The sequence below is a fragment of the Neofelis nebulosa genome, chromosome 6 (genome assembly GCF_028018385.1).
Source record: "Neofelis nebulosa isolate mNeoNeb1 chromosome 6, mNeoNeb1.pri, whole genome shotgun sequence".
Lineage (NCBI taxonomy): Eukaryota > Metazoa > Chordata > Mammalia > Carnivora > Felidae > Neofelis > Neofelis nebulosa.
This window is the reverse complement of record NC_080787.1, coordinates 100,856,426-100,870,099: the sequence shown is the minus strand read 5'-3', so window position 1 is coordinate 100,870,099 and position 13,674 is coordinate 100,856,426. Positions and strand designations below refer to the sequence as shown.

The window sequence follows — 13,674 nt, the reverse complement described above, 5'->3', positions numbered from 1 at the left end:
AATTATGTTGTACTTTTTCTTGCAAGCATATGCAGATTACACTTCATAGTTCTAAGATTTATGAGTACCTACAGTAATTCTGCCCGTAGGTTGAGTCAGCTTTCCCACTTTTGTTCATGGTTTCTCTTACTTCTTTCCTATATTTTCCATTATGTAAAGTCTTTATCACAACTCATGTTTTTGAATTTATTTATTGTTTTATTGTTTGTTGTCACGTATTGTTTGCAAATATTTAATATACCTCTTCTCTCCTTTGAATATTTTTAGAGTTAGGTTATTCTGTATTTTAACAGTGAGTTTGAAATAATTCTTTAAGTGACGTAACAATGATTTATCTGATATGTAGTGTTTTTCACATGAAGGGAAAAAAAGTGAGGGGGAAGAAAAAGAATGAGGGAGTTTGTGGTCAGTAATGGAAAGGGAGACTCTTAGGAAAGGAGATAATGGTTGTGGTTTGTTGTTATGGCTGATGTCAGTTCTTGGCATGGTGTCAGTATTTGATACTGATAATTTGCTATTTGTGGAAGTGATGCAAAGAATTTTTCTGTTAAATCAGTGCTTCTTGCTGGATAATGATTATTGCATTTGAACAAGTTTGTGTATTTTTGGTATCTTATAACTTTTAAAGGAAAGTCAGCACTGTGATCTTAAGATATGAGGTGTTAAGGATAGTTGCATGTATCATGTCATTGTGATGAATTGTATACTCCTGAACGTATAAAAAGTCCAGCCTTGTTTTTTCTTTTCCTCCTGTTCTTTCTAAGAAAGGGAGTTTCGTGCTCCAACTTTGGCATCCCTAGAAAACTGCATGAAGCTTTCCCAGATGGCTGTGCAAGGCCTTCAGCAGTTTAAGTCTCCCCTTCTGCAGCTGCCTCACATTGAAGAGGACAATCTTAGAAGGGTTTCTAATCATAAAAAGGTAATTCTTTGCCACTTTAAAATCTGTTTTACGCAGTTTGTTATGTTACTTAAATAACGAGAAAAGTGTTCTAAAAGTTTTTATTACGAATTTCTTAGATTTAGAATATCTTAAACACTCCAAAACTATCCCTCAAGTGGTTCTGTTAACAATTTCTTGATTAGGTAGGTGTTGTATAATCTTTTACCTACTGTAAGTTATTTTACTACTTTGGGGTCCAATACATTTTAGCAATTAGCACTTTATTCCTTATATTATGTTACCAGAAATAAATATACAAAGTAGAAGTGCAGTGTATGCTTTCCAGTCATTAATACCTGGCTTAAAGGTTGGGCAATGGTTTATCGGTTGAATAGGAACAAAAAAATTAAGTTTTCAAAAAATAAGTAGATCAAATAAAGATGCTTCTTATTTAGAAAATGCAGTCTGGGGGCGCCTGGGTGGCGCAGTCGGTTAAGCGTCCGACTTCAGCCAGGTCACGATCTCGCGGTCCGTGAGTTCGAGCCCCGCGTCAGGCTCTGGGCCGATGGCTTGGGGCCTGGAGCCTGTTTCCGATTCTGTGTCTCCCTCTCTCTCTGCCCCTCCCCCGTTCATGCTCTGTCTCTCTCTGTCCCAAAAATAAATAAAAAACGTTGAAAAAAAAAAAAAAGAAAATGCAGTCTGTAGTAAAGATCCAACAATGAATCTTAAGATATAGCAAAAATATGTATAAATGAAAAATCTTGGAAATACAAGAAAAAAACTAAAATTATAATTCTGATAGGAGATTTTAAATATTGCTTTGTATACACTAGACAAAATGGGCAGAAGACAGACATCGGATTTGATGGTATTTTTTTTAATGTTTATTAGTTTTGAGAGAGAGAAAGACCGAGACCAAGCAAGAAAGGGGCAGAGAGAGAGGGAGGCACAGAATTGGAAGCAGGCAGAGCCCGATGCGGGGCTCGAACTCACAGACCGTGAGATCATGACCTGAGCTGTAGTCGGCCGCCCAACCGACTGAGCCACCCAGGTGCCCCTGGATTTGATAATATATTAAGGTAGAACTAATGTATATTAGAAATTTGCATTTGAGTTTTCTGTCCTTTCAGGTAATTGTATTGCAATTATAAATTTGTTCACTTAAAACAAAAATTTTTTTTTAATCTTTATTTTTGAGAGAGAGAGAGACAGAGCATGAGCAGGGGAGGGACAGAGAGTGAGGGAGACACAGAATCTGAAGCAGGCTTCAGGCTCTGAGCTGTCAACACAGAGCCCGACAAGGGGCTCGAGCTCACGGACCACAAGATCATGACCTGAGCCGAAGTCGGACACTTAACCGACTGAGCCATGCAGGTGCCCTGATTTGTTCACGTTTCTAATCGAAAACTTTGTAATAGAAAAGTGGACATTCCACACACCTCATGATCTAATCCCTGTCTGCGAAAGTAAAAATTAACTAGCACCAAATGGCTGGAAATTAACACTCTCCTAAGTATCCCTTTAGCCCAGATGGATATTAGTGCAGTAACAGCTATATTTAGAGAACAACAAAAATGAGAAAATTGCATAGTAAAACCATAAGGATGCAGCTGCACTTGGAGATAAATTCATACTCTTTAAAGGTTTTTATCATTAAAATTGAAAATATGGGTCAGCAAACTGAGCATAGAAGATGACAATCATTCTTGCTTGGGTCAAGAGTCTATGAATGTTACTGTCTTTTCCTCCTAACTTCATTTTTTCTAAAATTAAAAAATTACTCTGATTTAACTTTGTAATAGAAAAATTCTTAATTTGAATTTCCTTGGATAAAAGGCCATGAAATGCTATAAAGTTGTATTGTTTGCTTTGAAATGTGTATGTAGATCTTCCTCAGCTTATAGTGGGGTTACATCCTCATAAAGCCATCGATTGTAAGTTGAAAATATCCTAAGTCAAAAATGCATTGAATACATCTAACCTACCAAATACAATAGCTTAGCCTAGCCTACCTTAAATGTGCTCAGAACACTTACATTAACCTACGCTTGGGCAAAATCATCTAACACAAAGCCTGTTTTATAGTAAAGTGTTGAATATCTGTCTCATACAATTTATTGAATACTGAACGTGAAAAACAGAGTGGTTCTAAGTGTATGGATTGTTTACTCTTGTGAGCACGTGCTGACTGGGAGCTACTGCTCACTGCTGCTGCCCAGCATCATGATGATATTGTATTAAATATCACTAGTCCTAGACAAGATCAAAACTCAAGAGTATGGTTTCTACTGAATGCATATTGCTTTGGCAGCATTGTAAAGTTTAAAAGCTTTAAGTGGAACCATTGTAAGTTGGGGACCCTGTGTAATCTTAACATTTTTTTAAAAGTTGTTGGATTTTGTTTTAGTAAACATGCTAATTTTTCTTTTGTGAAAAATTCTATGACTTTAGGATTTATTTTCTTTCTTCTTGTCTCTTTTAAAATTCAGTACAAAATTAAGACTATCCAAGATTTGGTGAGTTTAAAAGAATCAGATCGTCACAATCTACTGCACTTCCTTGAAGATGAAAAATATGAGGAGGTTATGGCTGTCCTTGGGAGTTTCCCATATGTGACTATGGACATAAAATCACAGGGTAAGTGGGAGGTTTCCGTGTTGAACATTGTTTCCCTTTTGATAGATTGGCTCCTGTTTATTTGGTTTAAGGTTCTCAAAACATTTGATATCATAATGTGTAACTAGACTTTCCAGAACTGTGGTTTACATGTCACATTTGCTGTGATAGAATATGATGTATGCTTAATAGTTTTGAGAACACTGATATAATCCTATAGAATCTTACTTTTATGATCCTCAGAATGGGATTAAGCTTGAGGACTCTCTGTTCTGTAGTTCAAGTTTTAGGAATATCTTACCTTTTTAAAGAATGAAGGATTTTCAGATGCAGTGAAAGATCTTTGAAATACATATATTGTTAGTATGAAAGAAATAGCTGCTTAGTTCTAAAATTCATTTTAAGCCCAATTTACTTATGTTAAATAAACCTTGGAAATTACCGTGTTCTGTGCCACATTTCATGTGTTTTTCTCATCCTGTCTCTATGTTTATGTCTGTTGGGATGAAAATATAGAGATTATTTTTCTACCTACACAGTTGGCCAGTGAGTGTCCATTATAATGGTTGAATAATAGTATTTTACAATGGTGACAGAATTAAGAGATTATCTGCTCCATTCCTTCATTGTAACATTATTCTGAGTTTTGACATTTACTAAGTTACTGTTGTGAGAACATTTTTGTGGGACCAAAAATACAAGGATGTGTTAGGGGTGGTTTCTGTCTGTAAGGGGCTTATAGTCTAGTTGAGGAAAGAGGATATAAACATAGGATTAAAACCAAGGAATCATAAAGCAAGTGTGAAATGAATGACATGGATGTTGTGTCATTCATGCATTCAGCAACTATTGAGTGCCACTCATTTATCTGGGTGTTGGGGAAGCAGTGGTGAGTTAGACAAAGCCTCTACCTTCCTAAGTTTGCATTCTAATGGAATTGAAAAGAGATAAATGACTCTCAAAGATTGGGGTGTTTGAGAAAGTAAGGTAAAACTGCAGTCTGGTTTCAAATCGGCTGGAGTGTAGGATACATGTAGGGACTGCTTTGGTGAAGAGTTCAGATTTCCTTGTGGGTTTGTGAGTTTTCAAACACTTAAAAACACTAAAAGTTTCATTTAGGACCAATTTAAGTCAGAAACTATGCAGGTAAAAAAAGAAAATAGAAACTATTCAAGTAAAATCCAATTTGGGACTTAGGAGATAACTGATAATAATCAAGAGCTATAAAAAGTACATGCTGCTTAGAAAAATGAATGTCAGGTTTTCTCGTTAGAAGTAAGAATATTCAACCTCATTGGGAAACTTCATGATGTATTTCATTCCATAGCCTCTTGTATAGACAAATTACTGTATTTTCACAGTGCTATCCCAATGTGTAATATGAGTAATATAGTTAATGGAGGGAGAGGAGAAGCAGTTTAGAAGCAGGAAAGGGGCATCTGCATTATCTAGTGCTGGAGATGGTGGATCTCTCTCCCACATTGCCTAGAGGCTGTATAGAATCACCTGTAGGCTTTTTCTTCACCGTAAAGCATCAAATGGCCGGTAGATACAGTTATAGCTATTAACTCGTGTGCAGTGCTCATGCACATACAGCTGTCCCGTGTTGATGAATGTGTAGGCCAGATTTGATAATGGAAAGATAATGGGGACTTCCAGATTGAAGAAAGGATATTGTATCCTTCTTGATGGCTAGCTATTGCACCTCACAGCCAGTAATTGAAGAGAGATAGTGATAGTTTGTTGGAGGCCATTCTTTTCCAACTGGTAGTGTGTTAATGTAGGCCACAACAGAGTATGCTAATCTACATCTATGTAAAATAAACATAACAAGCTCAGAAAAATCTATAGGCAGAAATACATAGTGAAGAAAACTCTTACAGATAAAACTTGTAGGTGAAATGAATTATTTACATATTTGAATAAGATCTGTTTGATGTTGTAGTAATTTATTTTAACATTTATTTTAATGTTACTAATTTTAATGTTAAGCTTATCTTACTAGCTTTTGGCAATATGTGTGGCAAGTGTAGAGATTTTTTTTTGGTTTTTTTTTTTTTGGCAAATGTGGTTTTAAAAAATTAAACAATTGCAAAAACATTGCAAAAACTTTGTGAAAACTTTTAAAGGTGTTTTTTAATATAAACAAATCTTGGAAGTTTTTGCCTTAAAAAAATAAATTTAATGTGACTTGGAATACTAGTCCTAATTACCTTATTTCTGACCGGCAGGCTGGCATTGATGATATAGTTAAAGTCTTGTGAATACGAGGTTTGCATAGTTTAAGAGAGTAACAGAACCCTTTTTCATATCGGTATGAAAGAAAGGTGTGGTATAGCAGTCCTCACATTATACTTTGTTTTAAAACACCCGGGTTTGAAACTTGGCAGTGCAAATATAGCCATTATGTGACCTCAGGCATTTAATTTTACGTTAGTTTTGAACGTCAGTTTTTTCTTTATTTTTTTTTTTTTTAATTATCTTTTTTTATTTTAGAGTGAGTGTGAGTTGGGGCGAGGGCAGAGAGAGAGAGAGAGGCAGGGTCCATGCTCCAGCACAGAGCCCATCGCAGGGCTCAATCCCATGACCCTGGGATCATGACCTGAGCCGAAATCAAGAGTGGGATACTCAGTTGACTGAGCCACCCAGGCGCCCCCTCAGTTTCTTCTTTAAAATGGAAATAATAGTAATAGTAATGCTTCATAGGGCTATTTTATTTTTTAAATTTTAACTTTATTTTATTTTATTTTATTTTATTTTATTTTATTTTATTTTATTTTATTTTAGAGAAAGCGAGCGTGGGGGCGGGGAGAGGCAGAGGGGAGAGGAGAGAGAGAGAGAGAGAGAGAGAGAGAGAGAGAGAGAAACAGAGAAACAGTCAGTCTTAAAGCAGGCTCCACAGTCAAGCCTGACATGGGGCTTGATCCCACAACCCCGGGATCATGACCTGAGCTGAAATCAAGAGTCAGACGCTCATCTGATTGACCCATGCAGCTGCCCCTTCATAGGGCCATTTTAAAGATTAAAAGAGTACATTGTTGAAAGCATCTAGTGGAGCATTTTATACAGAATAGACAAATTATTTTTTATTGAGTAAGTTTAAAATGTGTACATGAAATACTGAAGTACCAAATTGAATTTTATTTTTTTACTTTCATCTTCTAGTATTGGATGATGAAGATAGCAACAACATCACAGTAGGATCCCTAGTTACAGTGTTGGTTAAATTGACAAGGCAAACAATGGCAGTAAGTAATTTCTTACTTTTATTCTTTAAGAATTACATGTTAAAAAAAGAGTTATGTGTTAAGTAGTGAAGGGGAATAGGAGGTATAGGCTTCCCCAGTTATGGAATAAATCATGGGATTCAAGGTACAGCATAGGGAATATAGTTAAAGGCATTGTTAATGGTCTTGTGTGGTGACATAGCATAATGCATAGAGTTGTTGAATCACTATGTATATGCCTGAAACTAATGTAACATTGTGTATCAACTATACTGCAGTGAAAAAAGGGGGAGAGAGTTATATGTTAAAGTTCTTTTATTTGTTTTCTCATTTTAAGTCATGTATTCTTAAAGTCAAAACTATTGTAGTCGTAAAATCTAATTTTGCAAGTCCTTTTAGCTGTTTTGACATTTTAAATAAATTTTCAGTTTTTCACATTAGTTTTTACATACAAAAAACCCTTGGAAAATAGGTTAATTCTTCATGTGATGATTTGTTAATTCCCTGTAAAACATAATAACAAGGCAATGTGCATATAGTATTTAAACTGTAAAGTTTTATACAAAGATTAATTATTGATTACTGTTGAGAATTTCTTTACCTATTCTTTAGTCAATTCCTTTTTTTTTTTTTTTAACGTTTATTTATTTTTGAGACAGAGAGAGACAGAGCATGAACGGGGGAGGGTCAGAGAGAGGAAGACACAGAATCTGAAATAGGCTCCAGGCTCTGAGTTGTCAGCACAGAGCCCGATGCGGGGCTCGAACTCACGGACCGTGAGATCGTGACCTGAGCTGAAGTAGGCTGCTCAACCGACTGAGCCACCCAGGTGCCCCTGTTTAGTCAATTCTTTAGAGAATTTACTCTCAATTTTTTTATTTTAAAAAATGTTAAATTACAGTGAAAATATTTTTTTTTTCTAATTATGTGAAAAATTCATGCTGTCTGGGGAAAAAAGTTCAGGCGATGTAGAAAAGTAGAAGAAATTAAAATGACCTAAAGTCCTACCACCCTGAAATTATTGATTTTGAAGCGCATCACTGTAGATACCCTAATGCATGAATAACTGTGGGGCTAAATGATGTTTTTACTATCATGGATTCCTTCTCTAACCCACCTTCCTCAGGAAAGCCCTTGTCAGCCCCAGACCAGAATTTAGTCTTCTGTATATCTTTTCATGTCTTTCTTCATGCTCATATTTACTCTCTGGACCTTTACTTTGTATGTGTATATACATACTGGTACTTTTCTCATTCCTTTTCATTAAATCCAGTCACATTGTATATGTTTCCTGTATCTTGTTTTTCTCAGTTTCTGTTACAAATTTGCATTACCTCCCAGGTTAGAACTTGTTTTTGATTGTACTATTTCAACTCTACTTATTCACCTAATGGCAGATCTCAGCCTGTTCTACTCTGGGGTCTGTGAACATCTGTAGGAAGCCTAGTATGCATTTAAACACCGTGTGTAAAATTTCTAATGGGGTGTCTGGGTGGCTCAGTTGGTGAAGCGTCTGACTTCAGCTCAGGTCATGATTTCGTGGTTTGTGGGTTGAAGCCCCCCCGTTGGGCTCTGTGCTGACAGCTCAGAGCCTGGAGCCTGCTTCAGATTCTGTGTCTCCCTCTCTCTCTGTCCCTGCCATGCTCACACTCTGTCTCTCTGTCTCTGTCTCTCTCTCAAAAAAAACAAACAAAAACGTCTGTTAGGAAAAGCATATTTTGTAGTAGGATATATCAAATTAAAGATGTTGGTTTTATGGTAGCAGGTGGTAAGGAAACATGTGTGTCATGGACTATGGATGAGACGTGCCCTCTGGGAGAAGAGGAAATTCTAAGCCAGTGGCTAGGATTGGGTTAGAATCCAAATTTATACTACCCACATGCTTTGGAATTCCCTGCCTGAAAAATGAGCAAAAGTTGGCCTTGAACTGTTGAACTTCTGGGATAATTGGTAGAAGAAAAAGCAAAATTTCCCTGGAAGAAGGGAAAGAATCAACCATTTATCTTCCAGTTCTTGTATGAACAGTACCTGAGAGTAATTTAAGTATTAGAATCTAGCTAAAAAATGAAGAAATGAAAAAAAAAAAAGTGATGAAGCAGAGATGATAGAATTAGACAAGGGGCTGGCACACTTTTTCTATAAAGGTCCAATTAATAAACGTTTTAGATTTTATAGGCCACAGTTTCTGTAGCAACTACTGAATTCACAAATGGGCATGGTTTAGTTCTAATAAAACTTTATTTAAAAACAAGGCAATGGGCCATAGTTTGCGGACCCCTGAATTAGGCTAATAGTTTAGAGCCCAAGTTATCATTGTTTTTATTTGTTAGCTTTAGTAATTCCAAGGAGTTTATAAATACAATGAACATCACTTACTGTCTTCTAGTATAGATTCTCACTGAAATCTTACTGGAATTTAAATCCCAAATTTATGGCTTTTGTACTGATCCTAAGTGGATTATACAGTGGATATGTCTTTAGGTTATATGGGTTTTTTTGGTGTTCCACTTCTTAGTCATTTAATTAAATTATTTAAACTTTTTTTCTAAGTTTTTGTTTGTTTGTGTTTAAGGAGACTCTATCCCCAGTGTGGCACTTGAGCTTATGACCCTGAGATCAAGAGTTGCACTCTCTACCGATGCAGCCAGCTAGGCGCCCCTCCTTAGTTACTCTAAACTGTGGAATATTTTTTACTTTATAATGAGTTTACATATCTTAAGGCATTGCATTTATAAATTTAAGTAGACTGTACTTCTCAAATGTATTCAAGACAGATGTGAGATATTTTAGAAGGTAACTTCCTAAGTGTAAATTAGTAATTGCTAAATTTGTATACATCATTTAGTAATTGGTAAAAATCTCCTGTTCTTCCTTCACCCACCAATTGTCACCAGTTAAAAAACGTATTGGTCATCTATTTTGAAAGACTGCTTTGTTTATCTGAAAGATAAATGTAAGTTGATAGAGATATTTTTCTTCTCTCTACCTCCAGGAAGTATTTGAAAAGGAACAGTCCATCTGTGCTGCAGAGGAACAGCCGGCAGAAGATGGGGTAAAAACTTGATTTTTCTTACCTATCTTTCCTGGTGAAGGAAATGTTTTGTTTAGTTCTGATTGATTTATATTGCTGTGGGAGAGTAATTCAGTTTATGAAAACATTTAGTTTAGCCATTTTTATCTAAAAATTACTGTTGACTCCCAAATGAAACTATTGTTATAACTTCTGAGTGTGTATGTATGTTGTGATTTACAGCAGGGTGATACTAACAAGAATAGGACAAAAGGAGGATGGCAACAGAAGAGTAAAGGACCTAAGAAAGCTGCTAAATCGAAAAAAAAGAAACCTTTAAAAAAAAAACCTACACCTGTGCCCTTACCACAATCAAAGCAACAGAAACAAAAGCAGGCAAATGGAGTTGTTGGGAGTGTAAGTTAATACTGTTATTATCATTATTTTCATGTAACTTATACTAAAATGTTCAAATCTTATGTGTATAGCTCCTGAAATTTTACATATATGTGTATGCATGATACCCAGATTAAGATGGAAAACTTTAACACCCTAGAAAACTTGCTTATGCCCCTTCTCAAAGATCCCTCCCTTTACCTCCATACTTTCCTGTTCTGGCTCTTATTACCATAGATTAGTTTTGTCTATTTTTTTTTTTAATGTTTGTTTATTTTTGAGAGAGAGAGAGAGCATACGTGCCCAAGCACAAGTGGGGTAGGGGCAGAGAGAGGGGGTCAGAGGATCCGAAGCAGGCTCTGCATTGACAGCAGAGAGCCCGACGTGGGGCTTGAACTCACAAACTGTGAGATTATGACTTGAGCTGAAGTCAGGCACTTAACCAGCTGAGCCACCCAGGTGCCCCAGTTTTGCCTATTCTTAAGCTTGATATAATTGGAAATGTTTGCTTTCATTCAGCATTATGTCCGTGACATTCATCTGTGTTGTGGATAGCACCTGTTCATTCTTTGTGTGTATGTGATATTCCATTTTTTGAATATACTACAATTTATCTATCTTTGGTTGGTGAACATTTGGGTTGTTTCTAGTTTTTGCCTGTTATGAGTAAAAGTGCTGTGTTCATTCATGCACATGTCATTTTGTGGACATTCATTTTTCTTGGGTATGTGGAATCTAGCATTGGAATTGCTGGGTCACAAATAGGCGTATGTTGAGTTTGTTGAAAAGAGCCTATTTTCCGGGGCGCCTGGGTGGCTCAGTCGGTTAAGCGTCCAACTTCGGCTCAGGTCATGATCTCACGGTCCGTGAGTTCGAGCCCCGCGTCGGGCTCTGTGCTGACAGCTCAGAGCCTGGAGCCTGTTTCAGATTCTGTGTCTCCCTCTCTCTGACCCTCCCCCGTTCATGCTCTCTCTCTGTCTCAAAAATAAATAAAAGTTAAAAAAAAAAAAAATTAAAAAAAAAAATAAAAATAAAAGAAAAGAGCCTATTTTCCAAAGTTGTACTATTCTATGCTCATACTAGCGAAACCTGAGTTCAGTCGTTCCACATCCTCACTAATATGTAGTTCTACCATTCTTTTTCATTTTAACCACAATGGTGGATTTGTAGCGGTATCTCTGTGTGGTTTTTATTTGTTATTTACTTGATAAATAATGATAATGAGCATCTTTTCATATATTTACTAGCCATTTGGATATCCTCTTTTTTTGTTGGGTTGTCTTATGGATTTGTAGGGTTCCCTTTATATATTCTGGGTATGAGTCCTCTTTACTCTCTTAGTGGTAGCTTTTGATGGTACTTAATTTTAAGGAAGTCTGTTTTATCAATTTTATGGTTAGTGTTTTTGTTTCTTGTTGAAGACATTTCTGCCTGTCACGAGAACCTGGAGATATTTTTCTGTTTTCTCCTAGAAATATTATTTTACTTACTATATTTAGCTTAGATACATCTTGACTTAATTATTGTGAATAGTGTGAGATAGGGATTATGGACCACTTATTCTAGCACCACTTATTGACAAGATCATCCTTTTCTCAGAATTGCAGTGATGGTTTGTCATAAAACAAGCGACCATAACGATGTTTGTGCAGATCTGTTTATGGACTCACTAGACCATTCCATTGATTATTTGTCTATTCTTGTTCCAAACCACATGGTCTTAATTATGATGAGTTTATATTAAGTTTTGAAATATGTTAGTGTAAGTTCTCAAACTCTTCTTTAAAATTGTCTTGCTTATTTTAGGTTCTTTGCATTTCCCTCAACATTTTTAAAATAAGCTTGGCAGTTTCCACCAAAAAAAGCTCCTGGAGTTTAGATGAGGATTGCATTGAATCTGTGCTTCAGTGTAGGGAGAATTCACATGAACAATATTGAGTCTTCTTATTCATAATTATGGTTTATCTTTATTAATTTGGATCTTCCTTAATTTTTTTCTCAGCAGTGTTTTGTAATTTCCAGTGGCAGAGGTATGGCACATCTTTCATTAGATTTACTTACCCTTCTGCATTTGATACTTTCTGGTGCTGTTGCATATATAACATTTTTAAAAAATCCATTCTTCAGTGTTTATTGCTGGTGTGTAGAGATACAGTTGCGTTCTAAATATTGACCTTGTATCAAGGGGCATACGTTGACAATATGCGCATACCTTGTTTTATTGCACTTCTGTTTATTGCACTCAGCACATACTGCATTTTTTATAGATTGAAGGTTTGTGGCAACCCTGTGTTGAGCAAATCTGTCAGCGCCATTTTTCCAGCAGCATTTGCTCACTTTGTGTTTCTGTCATATTTTGGTAATGCCCTCAATATTTTAAACTTTGTATTATTATTATATTCACTATGGTGATCTGTGATCAGTGATTACAGCTCTCTGGCAGCTCATGTGATAGCATTCATTAGCAGTATTTTTAATTAAGGCATGCACATGATTTAAGACATAATGCTGTTTGTACACTTAACATTCTGCAGTATAGTATTTATATGTAATGGGGAACAAAAAAAGTCATTTGACTTGATTGCATTAATCGCTCTACTGTCTGGAACTGAACTTGCAATATCTCCAAGGTATGCTTGTAATTCTAACCATTTGTAGGTACTTTTAAAAAGATTTTCTATGTACACAATCATGCCATCTGGGAATAAAGATAGTTTTACTTTTTTGTTTTTAATCTTTATGCCTCCTTCTCTTCCTTTTCCTTTTTGCCTTACTCTACTAGCTAGAACTTTCAGTGTAATGCTCGTTAGGAATGGGGACAGTGGTCACCCTTATCATCTTGCTTATCTCCAGGAGAAAGGAAACAAACTGTTAAGTATGATGTTAGCTATAGGGTTTTTGTAGATATTCTTTATCAGGTTAAGGAAGTATTCCCTTCTGTTCCCAGTTTGCTGAGAATTTTTATCATGAGCAATACTGAGTTTTATTAAATGCCATTTCTCCATTTGTTGAGGTGACTGATTTTTCTCCTTTTTGTAATGTGGTGAGTTATGCTGATGCATTTAAAAATTTTAAGCTATCCTTGCATTCCTGGAACAAATTCATTTGGTCATAACATAGTATCCTTTTTCATATTTATTTGGACTTGATAATATTTTATTTAGGATTCCTACATTTATTTTTATGAGAGAATATTGGTTTACCTTTCTCCCTTCTTGTAATACCCTTGCCAGATTTTGTATCAGGTTTATGTTGGCCTCATTAAACAAGAAGTATTCTTTCTTTCTTTTTCCTGGAAGAGTTTGTCTAAGATTGGATTTGTTATTTGGAAGAATTATCTAGAAAAGCCATCTGGGTTTGGAGTTTTAAAAAGGGTTTAGTTATAGAATCCATTTCTTTAGCAAATTCTACTTTTTTCCGTATATCAATTTTAGTATATTATGGCTTTCAAGAAGCTTGTCCATTTCCTGTAAGTTATCAAATTTATTGACAGTTATTGATAATATCCTTTATTTGTGATGTCCTTTGGATCTGTAGTTATGTTT

The 13,674-nt window shown here is 35.7% G+C and overlaps 1 protein-coding gene across 1 annotated transcript in view; it reads left to right on the top strand.

Annotated features, from left to right (window-relative positions):
* The window catches only part of SEC63 (SEC63 homolog, protein translocation regulator), a 79,284-nt gene that overhangs the window by 40,392 nt on the left and 25,218 nt on the right, over positions 1-13,674 (top strand). The window contains exons 12-16 of the mRNA XM_058734878.1: positions 765-919; positions 3,370-3,517; positions 6,662-6,744; positions 9,716-9,775; positions 9,977-10,150. Of these exons, the coding sequence (XP_058590861.1) occupies positions 765-919; positions 3,370-3,517; positions 6,662-6,744; positions 9,716-9,775; positions 9,977-10,150 (620 nt within the window). The remainder of the gene's footprint in view (positions 1-764; positions 920-3,369; positions 3,518-6,661; positions 6,745-9,715; positions 9,776-9,976; positions 10,151-13,674) is intronic.